This window comes from Rhinoraja longicauda, chromosome 7, assembly GCF_053455715.1.
Source record: "Rhinoraja longicauda isolate Sanriku21f chromosome 7, sRhiLon1.1, whole genome shotgun sequence".
Taxonomy (NCBI): domain Eukaryota; kingdom Metazoa; phylum Chordata; class Chondrichthyes; order Rajiformes; family Arhynchobatidae; genus Rhinoraja; species Rhinoraja longicauda.
In genome coordinates, this window is record NC_135959.1 from 41,471,842 (window position 1) to 41,498,213 (window position 26,372).

General features: G+C 42.1%; 1 protein-coding gene across 7 annotated transcripts in view; it reads right to left on the reverse strand.

Moving 5' to 3' along the window:
• pds5b (PDS5 cohesin associated factor B) overlaps window positions 1-26,372 on the reverse strand; it is a 136,099-nt gene that overhangs the window by 95,747 nt on the left and 13,980 nt on the right. For all 7 annotated transcript variants that reach the window (XM_078402350.1, XM_078402354.1, XM_078402349.1 and 4 more), the window contains exons 2-7: window positions 18,978-19,108; window positions 15,498-15,701; window positions 13,777-13,863; window positions 10,550-10,647; window positions 1,957-2,083; window positions 1,765-1,845 (exon numbers count right to left, since the gene is read on the reverse strand). In XM_078402350.1, coding sequence (XP_078258476.1) covers window positions 1,765-1,845; window positions 1,957-2,083; window positions 10,550-10,647; window positions 13,777-13,863; window positions 15,498-15,701; window positions 18,978-19,085 — 705 coding nt within the window. In that variant the 5' untranslated portion in view covers window positions 19,086-19,108. The remainder of the gene's footprint in view (window positions 1-1,764; window positions 1,846-1,956; window positions 2,084-10,549; window positions 10,648-13,776; window positions 13,864-15,497; window positions 15,702-18,977; window positions 19,109-26,372) is intronic.

Here is a 26,372-nt window from a genome sequence, read left to right on the forward strand (position 1 = left end):
GGGGAAATTGACGGGAGTCAATTAATTAGTATGTCTTTGGGATGTGGGAAATAAATTGAGCACTCAGCAATCAAAATAAAGTGTGCTAACCTATCCAAGCTTGCTGATGATACCAAACCATGTGGCAGGGTGAGCTGTGAGGAGATTGCAGAGAGGTGTCAACAGGATAGACATAGGTTTAACAGACCTAGCAAATAGAATACATTGCTCAAAAATGCGAAGTCATCCACTTGTATAGAAATCATAAAATGGTGAGAGATTAAAATGTTTTGATATGCAGAGAAATCTAGGTGACCTTGTACATGAATCACTGAAATTATAGGGAACAATTAGATATGTTGGCCTTCAAGGGAACTTTTTAAAATTCAAGTCTTTTACTCTGAGCAGGATAATCAAGCACCAGAGGCCGTACGTTTAAGGCGAAAGGGAAAGACTTAATAAGAACCTGAGGGACAATTTTTTTCCACACAGAGGATGGTAGGGATATGGAACAAGCTTCCAGAGGAGGTCGCTGAGGCAGGTACTATAACACCATTTACAAGAAATTTGAACAGGCACATGGATAGGAAAGGCTTACAGCGATACGAGCCAAACGCAGGCAGGAGGGACGTGTGTGGATGTGGCTTTTTGGTCAGCATGGACGATTTGGGCTAAAGGGCATGTTTCCATGCTGTATGATTCCAAGACTACTGGAAATTTATTTATCCACTTACTGGTGAGCCAATATCAAATATTCTGTACAGGTCACCTCTCCCTACCTCAGGGAGGGAATGCAACAAAGGGCCCACAATGTTAATTCCTGAAATTGGTTAAACTAACATACAAGGAGAGATTAAGCAGATTATTTTACACAATCTTGTATTTTAAACAACTGTGAATAATCAAACTGAAATTAAAGAAATTCTGGGATTGACATGATGGACGAGTTGATAATTAATTTAGGTTGAGAGGCTGACAATCAGGAGATTCTATGTCTCAAAAAAGGGGGGGGGGGGGAGAGAGAAGAAAGTGAAACCTTCTTGGAATTTTTGATCCAAGAGGACTGTAAGTGTTGGTCCCTCAATTATATTCTTCAAGGTAGATCAATAGAGATTTTCAACAGTAATGAAATCAAGGTACATCGGGTCACTGTAGGCCAATGGCACCGAGGTAAAAGTCGAACTATTACTGTACTCAGTGACAGTGGAGGCAGAAGAAGTGTTTCTACTTCTTATGGTCTATGTTTATGTTCTCTTGAAAACTGGGTTTCTTTGATCATAGCTTAAATTATCCCGTTTGTTGTAGATTTTAACATAGACCATTTCACTCAAATCGAAGATACATTTAATGCCCAAAATCTTCTTGCATTATCTGATTATGGTGATAATGTTAAAAGCAGGCTACCCTAATTGGAAATGGGTGGGTCTTTTGCTCAGAACACCAATTAAAGTGTATGACAGCAGTCCGGGGGAGGCTGTGAATGTTACTTCTATTGACTTTCAAATAGTATTTGATAAAAAAGTCTTGACACTTTCACAGAACTGAAGACAAATTATTGATCTGGTTATTAAGTGGATGAAAAAGACAAAAAAATTGAAGTCATGGGCAAACAACAAGATGCATACTTCTGCATTGCAGTCACTTGGAATATATCTGATGGTAAAACTCAACCCAAAGCAGAGGGACGGGGATAGCTATAGTTGAATGGATAATTACACAATATCAAACCAGAACCAATAACTTGCAAACAGTGAATCCTCGGGGAAAATAAAGTCAAATACTTACATTAGTAATATATGGTTCAACTGCTTGAGCAGTCCTTTTTAATAGAGCTTTTGCCAAATCATATGCTTGCTTGTTTAGATTCTACAAGAAACAAAAGCATTGAAAGTAATGAACTAAAATAAAGCAAAAATGCAACTCTGCAAAGTATATTTATTATTTTGCAATCTTAAAAAAAAAACATGGGTTACTCACCTTGTGAGCTGGTACGAGGTTGACAAGAACAGTATCCAAAAGTTCCTGAGAAACAGTGTCTCCTTCACAAACAATGGAACTCATCAAATCCACCATGTGCATGTGGACTTTTTGGTTATGTCCATTACTGCAATTTATTTAAAAGAGAAAAAATGCATCAAATTTAAATTGAACAAAATAATTTATCTCAGGCCATTCCTGCAAGATCTAAACATTGGAATGCCTTAATTCAACAACAATGTTACTACACAGACTGCAGCAATTCAAGGCATAGACTCAGTATCAGTTTCAGGGTGGGGGTTGCGTTCCTGGAAAATAGTTCGTATTGCAGTTTTCCATAATGTGAAGCCAAATCATCTACTCAAGCGTCTATAAAAACATCAAAATCAATGTTCCAGACTAGTACATCATTCATTGGGCAGGATCTGCAAGGTAGATCAGCTACTCAGCCCTGAACAACAGCGGCCTCACATTTTCCACCTTACTGTCTTGCATATAACTCTTTCCAGATCTGTGACACGTTTAGTTTACATCCTTTTCTGAAAGAAAACCAACGATGTAACGGAAAATAGAGAGGAATATGAAGCCTTTGGAAAAGAGTAATAATTTAAAGCTGGATTGATGAAAGGGGCTTTACTAATTATTAATATTTGCAGAGTTAATGAACATACCAACATTTGTATTTTCAGTCAACGCACTGAACATTGCAGTCAGAATTTTATTCCAAAAAGCATATCCACTAATGCAAATCTGATTCGACTGACCCACTTCTTACTAAACGTCATGTTTTAATACCTGCAATGGATTTCAACCTGAAATTTAGGTACTGCTAGACCAAGTGGACCCGTTGAGCCTAAACCTCTCCTGCATTGGTGTAGCACCATCCTCCCGTCCCCTCTCCTCTCCCCCCTCCCATCCACCCTCCCTCCCCTTCCCCTCCCATCCACCCTCCATCCCCCTTATCCTCCCTCCCTCCCTGGGAGATAGATTTAAACTTTAAAATGCGAATAACTTTAAAAATATAACACCGATTTCAAAGGGACGACTGTGATTATCGTGACTGTTTTGGCTGTAGTTCAGGGACGAACGAACAAACAAACAAACGAGAGTTTTAGTATATAGATAGAGAGTCCTGTCCAAGTGCAATTCCCCTTTCAGAATATTAATGGGAACTAAGCAAGTACCTCCAAGTACTTTGTAACTTTGTCAGTGCCCTTTATGTGATGACATACCTTGGATATGCAAAACAAAGAATTTCACTGAGAGGTCACATGTCACAATAAAGTATTCATTCATTCATTCAAATGGCTGCTAGTCACAGCAGATAGAAGATCTGTAAAATTATAAGCAAAGTTCCAGACCAGGTCTGGCCCATCTTTCAAAAACAATAAAGAATAATCTGCCTTGAAGTCAGATATCATAAGATTGTCAATTAGGTATTTCAGTCACACATCAGTGCAATAGCTCGAGAATATAAATTCTTATTCCCATCTCCCATATGGTCTAGCGGTTAGGATCCCTGTTTTTCACCCAGGCAGCCCGGGTTCATCTCCCAGTATTGGAAGTGACTTTTTCACTGACTATTATCCCAACGTGTAAGAAACAGTTAGACAGGTATATGTATAGGACAAGTTTGGAGAGATATGGACCAAATGTAGGCAGGTGGGACTAGTGTAACTGGGTCAAGTTGGCCGGTGTGGGCATGTTGTGCCGAAGGGCCTGTTTCCACACTGTATCACTCTATGACTCTATCTCCAGCTCCACATCTTAAATGAATGGTGATGTTGACACCTCTGGCTTTTTTGGTCATGTTAGTTGATGTCATTTGACACTGCACACTATGGTCTACAAATTAAATTTAGATCACAAAAATATATAAATGCAGAAAATGGAGAGATGTGTTTGACAAAGACAATGTGGCTCAAAGAGCTAGTTCCTGTGCAGCTCTATGAAAAGCACTTTCTGAAACCAATCCCAATACTTTTGGCATAATTTAACTCAAGGGTGATAACAAGGGGAGTTCAGATTCAGTTGGAGAAACTTAAAGCAGCTCGCATCCTAGTGATTACTCCTAGTGGGTGTATAAAAGGAAGGTAGACACTAATGGAGCAGCTTTGTGTCGGGCAAATGTGAGGCTTTTGCAGAGAGTGACGACAGGATAGGTTACAGTCTGCACTTTCCTTTCTTTCATAAAACTTCTTTGTCTGGGGCAGTAGTGGTGACAGCTGGATCTGTGGTGTGCTTCTCCTGCAGCACGCGGGAAGCCTTCCAGTGTCCTTGAACATTACACCTGTGGGAGGTGCGTTCGCTGCAGCTCCTTACTAATCGATTTAGGAAACTGGATGACTTCAGGGTTATTCAGGAGACAGAAGAGGTCATAGATAGGAGTTACACTGAGGTGGTCACGCCTAAGGTGCAGGTGGAAAGTAGATAGGTGACCACCAAGAAAGGTAGTAGGCAGAGTGTAGCAAACTCTTTGAGCTACTCCTCTCAGTAACAGATATGCCTTTTTGGATACTGTGGCAGTTGGATGACTAGTCAGGAGAGAGCAGCAGCAGTCAGGTCTGTGGCACCGGGACTGGCTCTGAAGTATAGCGGGGAAGAATGAAGTCAGGCAGAGCAAGATATTCTGAGGGTCTCCAATGAGGTAGATAGTAGTCCGGGACTGTTGTCAATTGTTGGTAGGAAGGTTTAGTTGCCTGATAACAGCTGGGAAGAAACTGTTCCCGAATCTGAAGGTGTGCGTTTTCACACTTCTAGCCTCTTCTCCCCTCTCCCATCAGCCAAGAGTTAAAGAAATGTGAAAACACACACCTCCAGATTCAGGAACAAGCATATATCACTTTTCCGCTGATTGGTTAGCACGTCGGTATGCCTGTACACTAATAATGATAATAATGATAAACGAAATTAAAGAATAGTGATAGGAGACTCATTTGTTAGGGGGGGGGAAAGACAAGAGATTCTGGGCAGCAAACGAGACTCCAGGATAGTGTGCTGATTTCCTGGTGTCAGGGTTTAGGATGTCTCAGAGGAGATGTAGAACTTTCTCAGGAGGTATGGTTGGCAGCCAGAAGTCACAGTGCATGTTGGTGCAAATGACACATGTGGAAAAGGGAGGAAATCCTGCAGGTTGAACAGAGGGAGTTAAGCAAAAGATTAAAAAGCAGAGTAGAAATCTCTAGATTGCTCCCAGTGCCAAGCTATGGTAAGGGTAAGTATACGAAGATAGCATTGGTGAATGCATGGCTGAGGAGTTGGTGCAGGGGGTATGGATTCAGATTTTTGGTTCAGTGAGATCTCTTCTGGAGTGAAGTGACCTGTACAAGAGGGACGGATTGCATCTGAACTGGTGAGGAACGAATGTCCTGCTGGACTGGTCTGCTAGTGTTACTTGGGAGGATTTAAGCTTTGTAAGGGGGTGGGATCCAATGCAGGAGAGAAACAGGTGAGAGGCTGGAAGTTGGTATGGAAGAAAGAGGAGTTTCTTTCGTCAGAGGGTGGCGAATCTGTGGAATTCATTAAGGGTGTCAGGCGAGAAGGCAGGAGAATGCGGTTGAGTAGGAAAGATAGATCTGCCATGATTGAATGGGGTAGTATTAATGAGCCAAATGGCCTAATTCGCTCTTTAACATGAACTTATGGCAGACAAAAGTTCAGTAGACAAGATAGACAGAAGCTTAGCAGGACTCTTAGATTAAATTGTATTTGTTTCACTGCAAGAGGCCTGAAGTGCAAGGTGGATGAACTCAGAGCGTGAACCATAAGACATAGGAACAGAATTATGCCATTCAGCCGATCAAGTCTACTCTGCCATTCAATCATGGCTGATCTGTTTTTCCCTCTCAACTCCATTCTCTTGCCTTCCCCCTGTAACCTTCGATGCTCATCCTAATCAAGAACCTATCAATCGGCGCCATAAAAATATCCGATGTCTTGGCCTCCGCAGCCGTCTGTGGACATGAATTGCAGATTCCCCACTGGAGTGACTGAGAATTTATAGCTGATGCGGTGTGTGTAGTGATGTATTGATCGCCCAGCCACATGCACAACAGTTCATCTTTCCCAACAAACTGCCCTCTGAACAAACTATAGAGCTTTTTATATTGTCAAATTGCATCAAAAGTCTTTAAACCAAGCAACTTACAGTGCCTTCCATAATGTTTGGGACAAAGATCCATCATTTATTTATTTGCCTCTGTACTCCACAATTTGAGATTTGTAATAGAGGAAAACAAAAATCACATGTGGTTAAAGTGCACATTGTCAGATTTTAATAAAGGCCATTTTTTTCCCATTTTGGTTTCACCATGTAGAAAATAGAGCAGTGTTTATACATACTCCCCCCATTTCAGAACACCATAATGTTTGGGACACAGCAATGTCATGTAAATGAAAGTAGTCATGTTTAGTATTTTGCTGCATGTCCTTTGTAGGCAATAATTGCTTGAAGTCTGCGATTCATTGAAGTCACCAGTTGCTGTGTGTCTTCTCTGGTGATGCTCTGCCAGGCCTGCATTACAGCCATCTCTAGCATGCTTGTTTTAGGGGCTAGTCCCCTTCAGTGTTCTCTTCAGCATATAAAAGGCATGCTCAATTGGGTTCAAATCAGATGATTGACTTGGCCTCTCAAGAATTGGCCATTTTTTAGCTTTGAAAATTTCCTTTGTTGCTTCAGTAGTTTCCAAAGGTGATGCAAGACTGGAGGAAAGACTAGGCGCTGAGAGCTCTCTTATACCTGCATTAAGGAGGCAATTAAACACATCTGAGCAATTACAAACACCTGTAAAGCCATGTGTCCCAAACATTGTGGTGCCCTGAAACCCGGGGGTGGGGGAACTATGTATAAGCACAGCTGTAATTTCTACATGGTGAAACCAAAATGTATAAAAATGGCCTTTAATAAAATCTGACAATGTGCACTTTAACCACAAGTGATTTTTTCCAATTACAAATTTCAAATTGTGGAGTAGAGGTAAATAAATAAATGATGGATCTTTGTCCCAAATATTATGGAGGGCATTGTAGCTAGGTTAACATTTCATCCAATATTCTAATGGCTTCTGACCTAAAATATCACCTATCCATCCCTTCCACAGAGGCTGCCTGGAGTTTCTCTAGCACTTTGAACTTCACCCAATATTCACCTGCTTCAAGCAGTCTCAAAACTTTTTTAATGGATTATTGACACTTTAATTTATGCAATTTTGATGGGTTTAAACTCATTTTAAGCGTGCAATACTGTTTTAATCAGTGTTCATGAAGTTATCAGTCATATTTAAAAAAAATTGCAATACATCTAACTAATGTAACTTTGGTCACTTAAGACTGATCATTAACGTTGCAATCTTCTTCAATTCTCCTGTAGGTGGCCTCCTGCATCAAGAGTCACTCACCCCACTGTGTTCCTACTGCTCAAGCCCTCGTCTATACCAATCCCACTTTTTGTCTTGCATTCACATTGACTTCACACCCCTCCCCTTTAACTCTCTTGCAACCTAACTTACATTGGGTTCAATTTACCTGTCGACTAACATGTCTTTTGCATGTGGAAAGAAACCGCAGCACAAGAGGGCGAACATGCAAACTTGACCGACTCCAGTTGAGAATTGAACCCTGATCTCTGAAGCTGTTACCCAGCATCGCTAACTGCTGCACTACTGAGCTCCCCATTTTTCTGTTGCATATCGAACAGATGGGTAATGTGTGCTAGGTGAGTTAGTAGATGCACTGAAGATATAATAGTATGTGTAGGAAAATAACTGCAGATGCTGGTACAAATCGAAGGTTTCACAAAATGCTGGAGTAACTCAGCAGGTCAGGCAGCATCTCTGGAGAGAAGGAATGGGTGACGTTTCAGGTCGAGACCCTTCTTCAGATAATGATTCAGTGAAGTTATAATGATTGCCTGCCTATTGATCATTGGAAAATGTTACGGAATTCTAATTGCCTAACCAGCAAAAATGTGATGTACTACTTTTGGAAAGTCAGGATGTTTTACAAATATGAATTCTTGCAACCTCTATTAACTTTGCAATAGTCTTTATTTTTGTGACTAAGCAGCTCCCTAGAACACTAGCCCCAACACAACAGTATAGCTCTTGCTTTCCCAGTTTTGGTGCAAAGATAACCAAACTTCTGCATTAAAGAGTAAAAACTTTTACTTGCTTCTCCAAAAGGATTAAACCCAGGTCTCTGAAGATGTTAGCAGCGTTGCTAACTGCTGCCTAACTCTAACATAAGAAGAACCATACATATGCCAATGAAACTTTTCTGGTCTGATTTTCGCACTCATTTAATGAAGCTTTTATAAAAAATACCTGCTACAATAGAAGACAGGCACAACATGCTGGAGTAACTCAGCAGGTCAGGCAGCATCTCTGGAGAAAAGGAACAGGTGACATTTCCAGTTGAGGAATAGATCAGAGGCGGCACAGATGACTAAAGAGCCCCCAATGGTCCATTGTTGGACGTGGAGAAGGTAATAACAAGGGAATACAAACAGTAAAACTAGCAGGACAGCTAGGGTCATGGAGGGAGGGCGAGAGAGGGGATGCGAGAGTTACTTGAAATGAGAGGAATCAATATTCATTCCACTAGTTTGTAAGCTAACCAAGGCGAGTGGGCAAATGCATGGCAGATGCAATATAATGTGGATAAATGTGAGGTTATCCACTTTGGCGGCAAGAACAGGAAAGCAGAGTATTACCTGAATGGTGACCGATTGGGAGAAGGGGAGATGCAACGTGACCTGGGTGTCATGGTGCACCAGTCATTGAAAGCAAGCATGCAGGTGCAGCAGGCAGTGAAGAAAGCGAATGGTATGTTGGCATTCATAGCAAGAGGATTCGAGTTTAGGAGCAGGGAGGTTCTGCTGCAGTTGTACAGGGCCTTGGTGAGACCGCACCTGGAGTATTGTGTGCAGTTTTGGTCTCCTAACCTGAGGAAAGACGTTCTTGCCTTAGAGGGAGTACAGAGAAGGTTCACCAGATTGATCCCTGGGATGGCGGGACTTTCATATGAGGAAAGACTGGATAGACTGGGCTTGTACTCGCTGGAATTTAGAAGACTGAGGGGGGATCTTATAGAAACATATAAAATTCTTAAGGGGTTGGGGAGGCTAGATGCGGGAAGATTGTTCCCGATGTTGGGGGAGTCCAGAACCAGGGGTCACAGCTTAAGGATAAGGGGGAAGTCTTTTAGGACCGAGATGAGAAAACATTTCTTCATACAGAGAGTGGTGAGTCTGTGGAATTCTCTGCCACAGAAGGTAGTTGAGGCCAGTTCATTGGCTATATTTAAGAGGGAGTTAGATGTGGCCCTTTTTGCTAAAGGGATCAGGGGGTATGGAGAGAAGGCAGGTACAGGCTACTGAGCTGGATGATCAGCCATGATCATATTGAATGGCAGTGCAGGCTTGAAGGGCCAAATGGCCTACTCCTGCACCTATTTTCTATGTTTCTATGTTTCTAAGAGGCGCTGGCTCTGATCTGTGCTGTATATAACTCGAGATTTCCTCTCCCCCGACTCAGTCATAAGATGGGTCTCGACGCGAAACGTCACCTATTCCTTTTCTCCAGAGATGGTGCCTGACCCTCTGAGTTACTCCAGCATAGTTTGTCTATCTTCAGTGTAAACCAGCATCTGCAGTTCCTTCCTACCTGTTACAATACTTTGGAATCTACAATAATAGTTATACATTGGCAGGGAGTAAAAATAAAATAACCCAGATTTTGTGACAGCAAAATGATGGCACTGTGTATTGACACTCAACTAATTTACCTTCTGCAATAGATTTCATCTTTCCCAATGCTAGCAGCCCTCAGACATAGGAGGCTGTTAGATACAACACCCAGTGGAAGCGAGGTCATCAAGCAAGCTGAGCAGTCAATTGCATCAGGTGGCGTAGCAGTAAAGCTGCTGCCTTATAGCGCCAGAGTCATAGGTTCGACCCCAACTATGAGTGCTGTCTGTAACGAGTTTTGCACATTCTCCCCATGACCTGCTTGGGTTTTCTCCGAGATCAGTTTCCTCCCACACTCCAAAGACGGACAGGCCTGTGGGTTTATTGGCTTGGTATAAATGTAAATTGTGCCTAGCGTGTGTAGGGTAGTGTTAATGTGTGGGGATCACTGGTTGACGCATACGCTGTGAGCCAAAGGACCTGTTTCCGCAATGTATCTCTAAACTAAACCAAGTTAAAATTTTAAACCAAGTCAATAACTTTATTTTATTTTGTTCAAATACTGAAACAACTGTGGAAGTTAAGATAGAAGATGATGAACATGCAAACTGTATTTTGAAATATTATCTGAGGAAAGAGAAGTACACAAGGTGATCGGAGCAATGCAGGGAGAAGGCAACAAGACAATTTATGTTGAGGTTTATTATTGTCACGTGTACCAAAGAATAGTTGTTTTGTGTGCTATCCAATCAGATCAGACAGTACTGTACAGAAATACATTCAAGTCAAACACAAGTACAAAATATTAAGCGAAAGGAAAGATACCAGAATTATTTAATGCCAAATGGTATGTAAACTTTTTTAGAATCCAACTAATTCACGTTAATATCACTTGCAAGCAAAACTTACTTTATTACTTGAAAAAGTGTTCTGTACAACTGAGTGAAGATATCATTGCTATCCTCCAGTTCAAAGCAGATGTTATATGACTTTACCCAAGCAATGTTCTGTTAAAGAAAAAAAGTACGATTATCCAGCTGGGTTAAGCTGATTAACTTATGACTGTAAAAGAAAGTTATTAAAAAAATGCCAAAATGTTCTCAATATGATTATGCCACTGGTATCAAAAGCCAATTGAAAAATGGCCCTAGAACAGCGGCAAGCCAGTCAAATGTACTTAGGCACAAGAATGTGAACCGTATAATTATAATGATCATAGCAGATGAGCTAATAATTCTTCAACTGGCTTGACTGCACTGCCGGTGAAGAATGAGGAATTCCCCAAGTACCTCGGAGTCACCCTGGAACCCGTCGTGAACACCTGAAGAGGATGACTGATAAACTGAAAGCAAAGGTCAACATCATCAGGAAACTGCAGGCAACAGCTGGGGATCCAATGCACACACCCTCCGTACCGCAAGCTTAGCCCGAGTCTACTCAACAGCAGAGTTTTGCTTTAACAGCTTGGGCTAATAGCTGCCACACAAAACGAGTTGACACTGTCCTTAACTCTGCAATGCGGGTCAACACAGGGATGCTTAAGTCAACACCTTTGCAGTGGCTCCCTGTCCTCTCTCACATCACCCCTCCCTGGAAAAGGCCGAAGTGAGAGGATGTTCAAAGATTGGTGCACCATCAAAGCTAACCCTGACCTTCCCATTCATGCTCATTTGAACAATCTGCCCAACATGTGCCTGAAGTCCCGCAAACCCTTCTGGTCTTCAGTCAAATCCCTGGAAGTCTTTGACCCCAGACTGAGTGGCGCAGAGCCTGGAAAGATGCCAACAACAACAACAGAGAGGTCATCACAGACACCACAGTGAAACCACTGGGATTTGACCTCCATTGCAAGCAATGGCTAACCCTGAACAGGATCCGCACCCTCCATGCAAGAACAGCCCATCACCTGCACAAGTGGGGGATGATAGACAGCCCTGCTTGCGACTGCGGATATCCAGACCAGACCACCCCACACATTGTGAATGACTGCTCACTGAGGCTTTTCCCTGGTAGCATCAAGGCCATCCACCCAGCAACTGATGCTGCCCTGGCCTGGATGTCTACCCTTGACCTACAACTTTAGGCTGCGCACACCATACGCAAGAAGCCTGCACTCCTGTATTTTTCAACACTGCAAAATTAAGAAAACTAACGCAAGAAACTGATATATTCAAGTGATCGGAGAAGTGATCTGCTGATATTGAGAATTCAATGTTCATGCCATTAGGCTGTAGACTACCCAAGCAGAATACAAGCTGCTGTTCTTCCAGCTTCCATGTGGCCTCATTCTGGCAATGGTGGCGTAAATAGAAGGTTGGTGTGGCAGGCAAAAGGCAAGTGTTTGATGTTTTCTGTCCATTTCCCTACACTGATACTACGTGACTCACACAGTTCCTCCACAGCTTGTTCTATACATCAGTACCAGTTCTGCTATGTCAGGAAGTAGGGTGGGCTTGAGCAAACAGTATGATGTAACTGCCCGAGCACTAACAACTAACCAGCAAGTGCCAAGGCATTTTCCATTGGCAAATTAATAATTGAGAATCAAGCCCAAAACAATTTTTTTGTTATAATTGGGGAATTACATTTACCATTCCAAGGAAAATGAATGGAAGCATTCAGCAGAGTGTTTCAGATGGTTCCTGCAGTTAGCAGCAATTTCACAACTGGTAATCGTGTAGATATGGATATTTCTCCACCTTCCTCCTCCTCCCCCTCCCCCAAAGAAAACCCTCTATAGCATTGTTTTATTTTTGGACCATTTTGGAGGATCCTTCCTCTCCTGAAAGAAAGGAGAGGGATGTCAGTTCACAATCACTCCAGTGCATTGAGTGCATGGGCTGACCAGACTTTGAATAATGGTGCCAAAAATGGCAGTGCCAGCATATGTAATATAGGCAAAAGAAATTCCACTGTGCAATTGCATATATGACAAATAAAGCACTATTGAACCTTTGTGGTTTCCAGCTATGAAATGATTTCCTTTCTCCAGCCAATTTTAAAGCCATCATCTTCAATTACTTGATTCTACATTTAAAGCTGCATTGATAGTATCTTAGAGGCTTTAAATTGGATGGGGGTTGGGGAAACAAAGATTCTATATGAAAAGATGCAATAAGGGTCGAGGTTTTTGGTCATGAAGCCAAACAAAACAATTATTTGAAGGCAGGAAATTGAAAATGAGTAAATGCAACAAATATTTTTTTAAAGGCCCAACACTGCAATCAAGTGTTGACAGTTAATAAAGCAAATTTCCAAAGGAACAGAAGATCACTACATAAAAAGTAGATTAATATTGTAGAGAAGCTGAGAAAGGCTTGTGTAGACACAGCACAAGTTAGTAATATTCCTGAAGAGAAAAATGTGACTATGATTATAGCTCCATGGATGAAATGACATGCTAGATATCAAGATTGACGCAACAATAAGAACAGGCAAGTTGTTGAATTTTAAATGACAGTGTCAGTAGCACCACGGTAGACAAGCAAATGGACCAGCTGAGATTGGTTTTAATATCTGCAGAGAGCCAAGGACGCCTTTAAAGTCATTGGGGGAGGAATCACTAAAATTTATACGTTAATAAGGAATAAAAGCAATTAAAAATAAAACAAGTTAGCTTGTGAAGGTAGGGCCACTTATGACTAAACAGAACTATTGAAAGAATAACATAGTAACAAAATAAGGTGGGGTAAAGGGCAGCGAGTAGAAAAAGAGGGGAACCAAAAAGTGTGGTTAAGGTAGTAAATTGTATTTTCAAAAAGAATCCAGTAAATCTAATGTTCGATTACTCTGTGCAAAACAATCATGGGGCCACTTTTGGAATAGTTCACAGTTTGTCCTCCTCTCCACAAAGATAAAATGTAGTAGCGATGTTTAAGGAATACTGCAGATTACCAGCTGACACCATAGATCTGAACTGAAAGGACAAGCCCAACATTATCTCAAACAAGACAACTGAAGTCAGGAGTCACAAAGAAAGAAATTCTGCAGAGTTGTTCATTCTGCACCCAGTAATAGCTACATTAGCTGTCATTGAAAAATCTATTCTTTGCAATAGTGTTTATTAGAATGTATCAAGATATTCAAGCAACAATCTATTATTAACTGTTTTTTAAAAATGGCATTATACCACTTACCTCAAGTAAATAGAAGTATCTGTTAAATTGTGCACCTTTTGTATCTTCTAATCCCTTTAGTTGTCTAGTTATGAACATAAAAATATCCTAAATAGAACAACATTTTTAAAAAGTTAAATAGTTTTAAATATATACTTGATTAGTGAATGCATAACAATATTCCAATTTAAAAACATACAAGTGCAAACTTGATGTAAAACATTTAAAGAAAGGGAAAATTTAGAGTTCTTAATCAATTGAATTACTCAATTTAAAATCATACCAATGGGGATAAATTATGATGTTTTCTGTTTGACATGTCCATTTAAAAAAAAAAGCTGGTTTGTTCCCTGAAGATTTACACACAATAAGGTGAGGGAGGGGGGAAGATCTAACAGGAACCCGAGGGCGACCTTTCTTTTTTTTTTTTACACACAAAGGGCGGTGGGTATATGGAACAAGCTGCCAGAGGAGGTAGTTGAGTACCAAGGTACACCTCTAGGTACCTCCTATCTCCTCTAGGAGGTACCTAGAGGAGATTGGTACTATCATAACATTTAAGAGACATTTGGACAGGTACATGGATGGGATGTTTTGAGGGTTTTAGGCCAAGCATGGGTTGATGGGACCAGTGTAGAGGGGGCATGTTGCTCGGCACAACAGATTGTATATTTACAATATACATCAATGACTTGGATGAAGGGATTAAAAGTGCCATTAGCAAATTTGCAGATGATACAAAGCTGGGTGGCAGTGTGAACTGTGAGGTTGCAGGGTGACTTGGACAGGTTGTGTGAGTGGGCGGATGCTTGGCAGATGCAGTTTAATGTGGATAAGTGTGAGGTTATCCACTTTGGTGGTAAGAATAGGAAGGCAGATTATTATCTGAATGGTGTCAAGTTAGGGAAAGGGGACGTACAACGTGATCTGGGCGTCCTAGTGCATCAGTCACTGAAAGGAGCATGCAGGTACAGCAGGCAGTGAAGAAAGCCAATGGAATGTTGGCCTTCATAACAAGAGGAGTTGAGTATAGGAGCAAAGAGGTCCTTCTGCAGTTGTACAGGGCCCTAGTGAGACCGCACCTGGAGTACTGTGTGCAGTTTTGGTCTCCAAATTTGAGGAAGGATATTCTTGCTATTGAGGGCGTGCAGCGTAGGTTTACTAGGTTAATTCCCAGAATGGCGGGACTGTCATATGTTGATAGACTGGAGCGACTAGGCTTGTATACACTGGAATTTAGAAGGATGAGAGGGGATCTTATTGAAACGTATAAGATTATTAAGGGGTTGGACACATTAGAGGCAGGAAACATGTTCCCAATGTTGGGGGAGTCCAGAACCAGGGGCACAGTTTAAGAATAAGGGGTAGGCCATTTAGAACAGAGATGAGGAAAAACTTTTTCATTCAGAGAGTTGTGAATCTGTGGAATTCTCTGCTTCAGAGGGCAGTGGAGGCCAATTCTCTGAATACATTCAAGAGAGAGCTAGATAGAGCTCTTAAGGATAGCGGAGTCAGGGGGTATGGGGAGAAAGCAGGAATGGGGTACTGATTGAGAATGATCAGCCATGATCACATTGAATGGCGGTGCTGGCTCGAAGGGCCGAATGGCCTACTCCTGCACCTATTGTCTATTGGCACGGGCAAGTTCAGCCAAAGGGCCGGTTTCTACACTCTATGACTAAAGTTTTATACTATCCTTGCATTCCTCGTGGAAGTAAAGGCAGATAAAAATCAAACTATACCTTAAGTTTATCTGGAGATGTGTAGGGTGCTTCAGGTGCATAGATTCTGAAAATATCAGCCAAGCAGCAGGCAACCAGCAGCCGCACATCCTTATCAGGATGTTTAAGAAAAAAATCAGAAGCAAGATGTAGTGCTAAATTGAGGTACAACTCCTTCTCATCCTCCGAATCTTGGTCCATGTCCATGAAGGTTTTAACAACCATCTAAGAGAAGACAAAATTTATGCACAAAGGCATAACTTCACCACTTCATCAAACCCAAACAGAGCAACTAAATAAATGAAATACCGAAGTTGAACGGTCTGGCAAAGAAAACATTTTCCCTCTCTAATTATTCATATCTGCAGCATGCAAACCAGTCAGCAAGATAATGGGAATTGTAACTCAGGGCAGTTTATAGATCCACCATACCCATCATTCGTAACACCGGGCACCAAGTCAAAATTTGGAACTCAATAAGAGGGAGTAGCTATAGATTGAAACCCAATTCTCCCAGAATCACTCATGCTTAACATTAATCAGCATTACAATATTCAGTTGGCTATCAGCCATTTCAGAGAGAATGCAAGGTGAAAAATTACATATCAATCTTTAGCATGCACAAATATACATTTACTGGATGAAAAAGTTGCCAAATGCTTAAAAATGATCATGATTTGACGTTTGCAAACATTTCAGTCTATACTTACAACTTAGAAACAGAAAAAGTGAGTGGGGGAGGTGAAATCAACAACCAAGTCAACAAGTGCGTAAGAAGGAACTGCAGATGCTGGTTTAAACAGTAGAGACAAAGAGGTGGAATAACAGGCAGCATAGAAGGGTCTCGACCCGAAACGTCACCCATTTCTTCTTTCCAGAGATGCTGCCTGTCCCGCTGAGTTACTCCAGCTTTTTGTGTCTAACCAAGTCATCAACCTTGGCCTTAACTGCAAAAATCCATGAAAACAGCTTTTGCCAGTCACCTCAGCAATGAAAGCATTGTTATTCCTGTAGAACATAGTAAGCAAAGGAAGAACAACACCAACTACAGCTGGTGTGAGGTGGTAGTACATGGCTGCAGACTTCGAAACTGGCTGATCTCAGTGCTGGCTTTCGTTTAGTTTAATGGTGCCATACAGCAGTTATGCGACTATGATGCAGCCTTCAAATAGCTTAGAGGGCCAACACTGTGAAAATGCTGACTTTTTTATTATAGTGTACATCAATAGAAAGTGCAACAAGAGCCCCAATGATTTTCTGGGTACTTAAGACTTGAATCTTTAAAACAAGACCCAATGAGTTCAAATCTGAAGGATCGTCCAGACCCAAAACACCCATTCATATTCTGCAGAGATGCTGCCTGATACACTGAGTTAATCCAGTACTTTGTGTCTGTTTTTGTACCACAAACCCTATTATCAACACAAATATGCTGAATCAGGAAATAATTCAGTTCCTGTTTGAATTTATGGTACAGTTATCACTAGGTGGCAGTCTACTCTACAAGACCATGGCTTTGTGTCAAGCAATTATTTTGCTATCCCTCAAATTAAGCTCACTGATTCTTCAGCATATTGTACAATCATATCCCTTAAAGGCTTGCTGATCTCAACAAAGCATCTCATTGATCACTCTTAATGGCTTCTCAGCTATATTATTTTGTCTCACTAAACTACAGAAAAAGTCCTTCAAATAACAAATAATTTAGTTTAAGTCTATAACTATTTCTGATCTTGCCCAAATTTGAATTTGCACCAGTTTCATAAGTGGAGCTGTTGAATGGCTCACAAGTAAAATTTGGCTGACAGTAAAAGGTGATATTCTAAATGTTTCCATCATGATTTTGAAACCATTCATATTTTACTCTTATGGTACCAGCACTGAATTTCTATTTCGGCACCAAAAAAAAATCACGACTGTTCAGATAACATATATCGTAAATTGAGCATCACCAATTTTTCAATCCATTTGTCTACTTCAACACCAGGCGATTGGATATTTGCAGAAAAACAAATCTTCACACTTGTTTTGAAGTGATGGGGCAAGAACAGCAGATCAGAGACCATCTCTGCAGAAGGGCCTCAACCCAAAACATCACCCATTCTTTTTCTCCAGAGATGTTGTCTGTCCCACTGAGTTACTCCAGCATTTTGTGTCTAACTTCTTTCTTACACATCTCTGCAGGACATGGATAAGTAATGTTTCAGGTCAGGACTCTTATTTAATAACCTTTTTCAATGTTGTTGAGTCGGAAGAAAGGTGGCAATCCAAAATATCACCTATCCATGTCCCCCAAAGATGCTGCTTGAACCGCTGAGTTACTTCAGCACTCTGTGCTCTGCGCAAGATGCCAGCATCTGCGGTTTCTTGTGTCTCTGGCTACAATACTTTGGAATTCAACCAGCAACACACTGCTTTAGTTTAATACAAGTGTTCCAGGTGATGAACACCAATTACAAGCACCCCCCCCCCCCCCCACATTGTAGCAGTTGGGTTATGGAGGGGAAAAAAATCGAATTGACAAAATCATGATGTAAATATCTAGAATATCATCTTTTGTTGTCAGAAAATGTTTTACTTAGGAGCCATTTCAACAGCTCTACTTATGAAAATGATGCAAATCATGATATTGATAAATTGACATAATCAATATGAATAGTCACAGTGGCAGAGCATAAAAATAGATCGGTCATACAGCACCAAAACAGGCCCTTCAGCTCAACTGATCCATGTTGACCAAGATGTCCCATTTACCCACATCCCTCTAAACCTTTCCTATCCATGTACCTGCCCAAGGATCTTTTTAATGCTGTTCATGTACCTGCTGCAACTACCTCTGCTGGCAGCTGTTCCATATACCTACCACCCCAAATGAAAGATTTACTCCTTGGGTTTCTATTAAATGTTTCCCTTCTCACCTGATCTTTCCCCTCTCACTGAGACCCTTCAGCACATCACGTCTATGCTGACCATCATGCCCATCTATACCAAGCCCCCTTGCCTGCATCAACTTCACTTACCTCTATGCCCTGCTTATTCAAGTACCTGTCAAGATGTCTCTTCAATGTTGTTACTGTTCTGCCTCCATCACCTCCTCTGGCAGCTAATTTTAGAAACTGACTAGTTTTCGTGTGAAAAATGTACCCCTCAGATCTCACTCTGAATCGATGTACTCTAGTTTTGGACACCCCTTCCATGGGCAACATACTCGAACTATGACTCTAAGATTTTATATATATCTAACATATCACCCCTCAGCTTCTTGTGCTGAAGGCAGACCAAGCCTAAACAATCTCTCACAACTCAAGCCTTCCAATCTAAGCAGCATCCTTGTCACATCTTTCTTATGGTGGATTAATGTCCTCAGAAGTATTAGGATTCAAGACCTCTAATGTTTGGAACTTATCCACAGGTAATTAATTTTGATGTCGAAACAATGTAGTAATCACTGCTGTAACACAAGAAAATCAAATTGCATAATACATTTAAAAAAACCCAAACCTTTAGTCTTCGAACCATTTCCTCCTTCGATATTTTGTCAGAGATTTCCTTAACCCCGGGTGGGTATATAATTTTTCCATCATTGGCTTTTGACTTCGTGTGAGCCATGGTAAAAATTCACCTCTCCTCACCTGTAAAAATAAACAGAACATAACTATAATTGTATTTTTCTCCCAAGGGGAAAATGATCTTCATTTTATAAAGATACTTCCTGACTCTTATATTCAATGGATGATAGGACAGAAAAAGCTGGAGAAACACAGCAGGTGAGGCAACATCTCTGGAGAAAAGGAATAGGTGATGTTTCAGGTCGAGACCCTTCCAGAGATGCTGCCTGACCCACTGAGATACTCCAGCTTTTTGTGTCTATCTTCGGTTTAAACTAGCAATCTGCAGTTCCTTCCTACATATCTTATATTTAACGTCCTGACCTGAATAGTCTTGCCTTTAACTCATGTCCTAGCAGCCAGGACCACATTGGCAAAATAAAAAAATCTGCTGAATGGTCGGTCACCTAAAATGTTATCTGTTACCACCCCCCAATACAGATACTGCCTGACTTGCTGAACTTTTCCAGCATCTCCATGTTATGTTTTTATATTATGATGGTTTGGTTTTTCCTTATCCCACTCACAAGTCTGACCCACTATAATCCTACACAAAGGAATGACAAATGGAATTTAACCCAATCAAGTATGAAGTGGACTTTGAAAGTTAAGCAGGGCAGCATATATACAGTGAAGTGGAAGGCCCTGGGGAGTTTTATAGGACGGACACACATTGGGATACAAGTACATGGGTCCTCAAAAGAGGGAACATAGGTAGACAGGGCAGTGAAGAAAGTGCATGGTATGCTTGCATTCATTAGTTGAGACACCGAGTATAAGAATTGGGACATCATGCTGCAGTTATACAAAAGTTGATTTGGCTGTTAGGTTGGGTACTGTGTGGTTCTGGTAATCATATTACAGGAAAAATCTGATTAGGCCGAGAAGGTGCAAAAAAGATTCACAAGCATGTTACATCCTTCCTGTAGCAGGGTGACCAAAAGTGAACTCAGTACTCCAAATGTAGCCTCACTAACATCTTGTACAACTGTAACATAACATCCCAACTTCTATACTCAATACCCTGACTGATGAAGGTCAATGTACTGAAAGCCTTCCTGACCACTCTACCTATGTGTGATGCCACTTTCAAGGAACTATGTACCTGCACTCCTAGATCCCTTTGGTTTACAACACCCCCCAGATTCAATAGAACACGATCTCCCACGTGCAAAACATGCTGAATATCCCTAATGAGCCCCTAGCTATCCAAATGCTTACATATCCCCACACTGCTGTAAGTTCTACATGGTGAAACCAAAATGTATAACAATACCCTTTAATAAAATCTGACAACGTGCACTTTAACCACATGTGACTTTTTCCTATTATAAATCTTAAATTGTGGAGTTTAGAGGCAAATTAATAAATGATGGGTTTTTGTCCCAAACATTATGGAGGGCACTGTAGAATAGTTAAATCCACTGCTGGTAATTACTTCAAAAGCTGTAAATTGTATAACTTAATTTTCTCGCTGGGCTAAAAATACTTTGAAGATTAAGAATTTAAATTATTGACCTTATTTCTCACAGCATTGGAATAATCTCAGTTGTATTCCAAGATTATTTTAATGCTGTGAGAAACAAGGTCAATAATTTTAATTTCTAATGCTTCAATATACTTTTAGTAACATAAGCTGAAAATTTCTAAATTTCTTAAAAGTTAGATTTCAAAAATACAAATTTGGTTGAAGTGTACCTACTTACGTGCAGTTATGCACAGAATTCCACAATGCATTTTTCCCCAATTAGAAAACATACATCTCCTTACGTTTGTTTCATTTACTGAAGTTCAAAGTGGCTAATGAATTCAATGTTTTCAACGGGACTTGCAAATGAAAATTATGTACTTCATTCAAGTTCATAGAAAGCACAAGCAACTGAACATCAGTGACATATTTTTGCCTGTCTTGTTTTCATTTCAGGGTTGTTTATTTTAGTCAAGTAGAAATTACAAATATTTATTGGTTAGAAAATACTGGCAGCTGTGCAATACATTGCTCCAACATTTTAGCCAATGTAGTAATTCTTTGGTCTGCATGAATGGTGGAGCAGACTTGTTGGCCCAAATTACCTAATTCTGCTCCTATCACTTATAGACAAAGGTGAAGGAGTAGGCCATTCGGCCCTTTGAGCCAGCACCGCCATTCAATATGATCATGGCTGATCATTCACAATCAGTAACCCGTTCCTGCCTTTTCCCCATACCCCCTGACTCTGCTATCCTTGAGAGCTCTATCTAGCTCCCTCTTGAAAGCATCCAGAGAATTGGCCTCCACTGCGTACTGAGGCAGAGAATTCCACAGATTTACAATTCTTTGACTGAAAACGTTTTTCTTCATCTCTGTTCCAAATGGCCTACCCCTTATTCTTAAACTGTGGCCCCTGGTTCTGGACTCCCCCAACATTGGGAACAGGTTTCCTGCCTCTAACATGACCAATCCCTTAATAATCTTATGTTTCAATAAGATCCCCTCTCATCCTTCTAAATTCCAGAAGGACTTTACGACAAGTTGAGTACAAGCAGAAACTAACAAACAACTGTTCTGCTATCACTGATTGTGCCAGGTTCATGGATATGAGATATATTTTCCCTTCACCTCCAAGCAATAATGAGTTACTCAGTTTTATGTTTGTTTATGTAGTTATAAAGATCTACTTTAACTTTGCATCTGATTTGATCAGTTATTGTGTGTTTGCATTGTAGAAGAATCTATAAAAAAAAGTATTTCTGCTCCTTCATGAAGGAAGGTGGAATACAGGCCCCAATAAGCATTACTAGTGCCAACATGGAGACGGTCAAGAACTCCAAGTTGCTGGGTGAAAACACAGGTTGAGCAGATGCTGCTCGACAGGATAGGAGGGTATAATCTGACATTTATGTTCGGCACCCTATTAAGGGACTCCAGATTTTCAGTGCAATTGTGAACATTCTTTCTCTATTTTGAATGATCAGGGGGCATAGATTCTCTCAAGCTTGAGATGCTTTTTTAAAAAACAATAGATTTCCAGAACACTCAAATTATTTCCCTTCTTGGTAATTTATTATAGTGACAGAGCTCAACACAATTGTTTCAGTAGTCTTGTGTCCGGCAGGTGAATGGTATGGCCTGCCCGAAAGAGCAGACTAAGAGACATGGGCGCTGGCCTGTGAGAAGTTGAAAAATGACCACTTATCCTACCAGTGGATCCTGAGAATTCCGTAGAACCAATGCTGCTGGTACTTCTCCAATGCATTGAACTGTTGCAGATAGCCCATGTCTCAGAAGCCAGGCAGAGATCACCACAAGTTTTGTGGAGACACAAGGAACAGCAGGTGCTGGAATAACTTAGTGGGTCAGGCAGTATCTGTGGAGAACATGGATAGGTGATGTTTTACATCGGGAACATTTTTCAGACTACTCCTTCAGCTCCTGACCCAAAACATCACCCACCCATGTTCTCCAGAAATGCTTCCTGACCCATTAAGTTATTCCAGCACTGTCTTTTTTAGCACAAATATTGTGATGGCTAGAGGTTGCAATTGTGAAACATGCCTTTTCTTCAGATAGTTATGCTGATGATCTTAAGGTGGTTGTGAATTTCATTATCGATATCAGCTTTCATTGACAGGTGATCCCAAGATAGGTTAAGTGGTCCATATCTGCCTTGTCATGGACCTTTAGAGAACAATATTGGGAACAGCATAGGTTGAAGGGGCTCCTGTGTCTTGCAGATTTTTTTTGGTACAAGCCAGATTCACTCATATGCTTTGAAAACAAATCAAACGTAACTTGGAACATAGGCCCTGAACAAGAGCATGTAAAGAATTGTCTACTTATTATGGTTCAATGACCAAGATTGAAGAGACCCAGCTTCTGGAGGGGATACATTTACTCTACATTCTGCATCTACACTAGCAGGAAACTTGCTGGAGATGAGATGCACTATTGAGTGAAAAAGATTGATGCAGGTGTTGGGGCTAGGCACAAGTCTGCACCAAGATTGTTTGTTCTGGACCTCTTGTTTAAAATCACAGCTTACGCGTCATCATGTAGTAAATATAGAATGGATTTATTTCACAAAATGCTGGAGTAACTCAACAGGTCAGGCAGCATCTCAGGAGAGAAGGAATGGGTGACGTTTTGGGTCGAGACCCTTCTTCAGACTGATATCAGGGGGGCGGGACAAAGGAAGAATATAGGTGGAGACAGGAAGATAGAGGGAGAATTGGGAAGGGGGGGGGGGGGGAGAGGGACAGAGGAAATATCTAAAGTTGGAGAAGTCAATGTTCATACTGCTGGGCTGCAAGCTGCCCAAGCGAAATATGAGGTGCTGCTCCTCCAATTTCCGATGGGCCTCACTATGGCACTGGAGGAGGCCCATGACAGAAAGGTCAGACTGGGAGTGGAAGGGGGAGTTAAAGTGCTCAGTCACCGGGAGATCAGGTTGGTTAAGGCGGACTGAGCGAAGGTGTTGAGAGATACGATCGCCGAACCTGCGTTTGGTTTCGCCGACGTAAAGAAGTTGACATCTAGAGCAGTGGATACAATAAATGAGGTTGGAGGAGGTGCAGGTGAACCTATAGAATGAAATATAGAATGGAGATGAATTTCCAAGGGCAGCCAAATTTAATATAAATAGCCCACACTCCTCCTCAACTGACAGTCACAGCTTTATGGAAAAGACCAAGTATGATCAACAATGCTGTTCTTGGGAGCTGTCAATAGTGAAGATCATGTCCACTGTGCCTCTAAAAATCCAGTGATTCAGAAAGCAATCTCCTTGGCCACTAGGAGGCAGTTGATGAGAATACACATCCACCACCGATTTTCCGGCACTCCTATTCCAGAGTCTTTCTGGATTATCAGTTTTGCCAGACAGAGGTCACGTCCTCCGAGAGGAATTCAAAAGATACTGGGACCATCCGCCAAGGTCACCCGGGGACCAAAATACCGACCTGCAAAGTCAGTCTCAGAAGTCAGCTATGCAAACAGGTCTGCTGGCTGCAGCGGGCTGGCCACGCCGCGCCTTGCGTCCACACACTCACCATGCTCGCCCGTGGCTGCGCATCGCGGCTGTGGTTTATATAGCGAGCCGGGCTGGTGCTGGACTCTCCGGCTGGAGTCTTCTCAACTCCCTGAGGCACACTGCAGCCCGAACTACTCCTTACAAGGAAACATTTAGCTCGACGGCAAAAGTGTCCCGGGAGAATGGTCGAGAGATTAAAGTTTCAGCACCTGACTGCAGATCCATTCTGGACTTCTGGGGGAGGAATTTTAAAGTTTCATTTATCGCCAGGAATTCACCAAAGTTGGTGAGGTAGCAAGAAGTACAAGGAGGAGCCAGCGCTGCCCTCACAGCTGTGGCTTGCCTGCAGTCCATCTGTCTTTTGTGTTTTTTGTTGTTTTTGTCTGAATTGTAGTTTTAATATGGTGTAGTGTTTGTATGTTATGTGGGGGGGGGGGGGGGGGGGGGTGGGAGGGAACGGAAACTGTAACATTGTCTCTCCCGAACGGAGACGCAACCTTTGTTTCTGTGTCGTGTCTCCGTTCCCGCTGCGGCCTACCACCGGCCATGCACCTGGGACCAGTTCGCAGAGCCCGCGGCCCAGACTCACCACCTGCGGCGCTGGCTGCCTTCGGAATCTGCGGGAGCGTCTGCGACTCGTCTCCGGAGGCTTCCGCGCGGGCCGTCTGAACGTCGGAAGCCCGCAGGCCCCTGGGTGGGGGCCGACATCGGGACCTCCGGCAGCGGCAGCGTCTTCGCCCGCCCCGAATCTCGGGGCTTGGGTCGGCCTGCCGCGGACCTTTCACCGTCCGGCGCGACCTGAAATAGGCCGCGGGATTTTCTCCGCCCGGCGGGGGCTTCAATGTCGGGAGCCCCGACCGCCCCGGATGTGCCAACTCCAACAGCCTGACCGCGGGAGAAGACGGCAGAGGAAGAGAAAAAGACATTCTGGTCTTCCACCACAGTGAGGAGATGACTGGAGGAGACTCACTGCGATGGATGTTTCTTTTGTTTGGTGTTAGTTTATGATTGTATGTGTTATTGCATTTTTATTGATTATTCTTATTGGTCTTATTGTTGAACTGCGGGTAATGTTTCATTTCACTACACATTTATGTGTATGTGACAAATAAACGACTATTGACTATTGAGTTCCTGAGCCCTGGCTGCAGGGTCCAAATTTAACCCGCCAATCGGCGTGGAAGTCCCTATGATGTCTAGATTGAATCTGAACAAGGGTCTAGACCCGAAACATCACCCATTCCTTCTCTCCAGAGATGCTGCCTATCCCGCTGAGTTACTACAGCAGTTTGTGTCTATCCGAGGTCTAGATTGGTCTCCTCACCCGGCCTAAGTGAAACAATTGCAGGGGGACCTGCGGGGGGAATTTCAAGAGCAGTCTCGTAATTTTGTCCGGATTAAAGGAGGTGCTGGTCTACAAGTTGCCAGAAAATCAGAGGTGGACCTGTACTTACAATGTATGTAATACATACTAGAAAGATCCCTCAGTAATTAAAGCAGATTGGATTTGTCTGCTTTTCTGAAGACACTCACAACAGCGCCTCTACTTCCTCCGCAAACTGAAGAGAGCGGGAGCCCCCACACCCATCATGTACACTTTTTACCGAGGCGCCATTGAGAGTATCCTCAGCAGCTGCATCACTGTGTGGTTCGGAAGCTGCACAGCCTCCAGCCGTAAGACCCTGCAGCGCATAGTGAACACTGCTGAGAGGATCACTGGCGCCTCACTCCCAACACTCCTGGTCCTTTACACCACCCGCCCCACCCGCCAAGCATTGAGCATTGTGGGTGACCCCTCCCACCCCTCCAACAGCCTCTTCACCCTCCTGCCTTCAGGGAGAAGGTTTCGCAGCCTGAGGTCGAGCACCACCCGACTAAAGAACAGTTTTTTCCACCAGGCTGTCAGGATGCTGAACTCTCTCCCCTCCCTCCCACCTCTCTCCCCTGCCCCCATTGGACTTGGACTTTAACACCCCACACACACGCACATCCAGCACCAGACTTTTTTTTTTAACACTGCTATGGACAGGCTTTGCACTACTGTTCATTATTTTTTTATTGTAATATATTCATCTTCATCTTTTTTTCATTGAAGTGACTATATTTTATATTGATTGTTGTTTGCTGTGCCTTTTTAATTTTAACTTAATTTAATGCACTTTATTCCTCGGGATTGTGGGAAACGGTATTTCGATTTTCTGTCTGTGTAAACTAACTGGAAATTGACAATAAAGTTGACTTTGACTTTGACTTGAACTGCAGTATTAGAGATCTCCTGG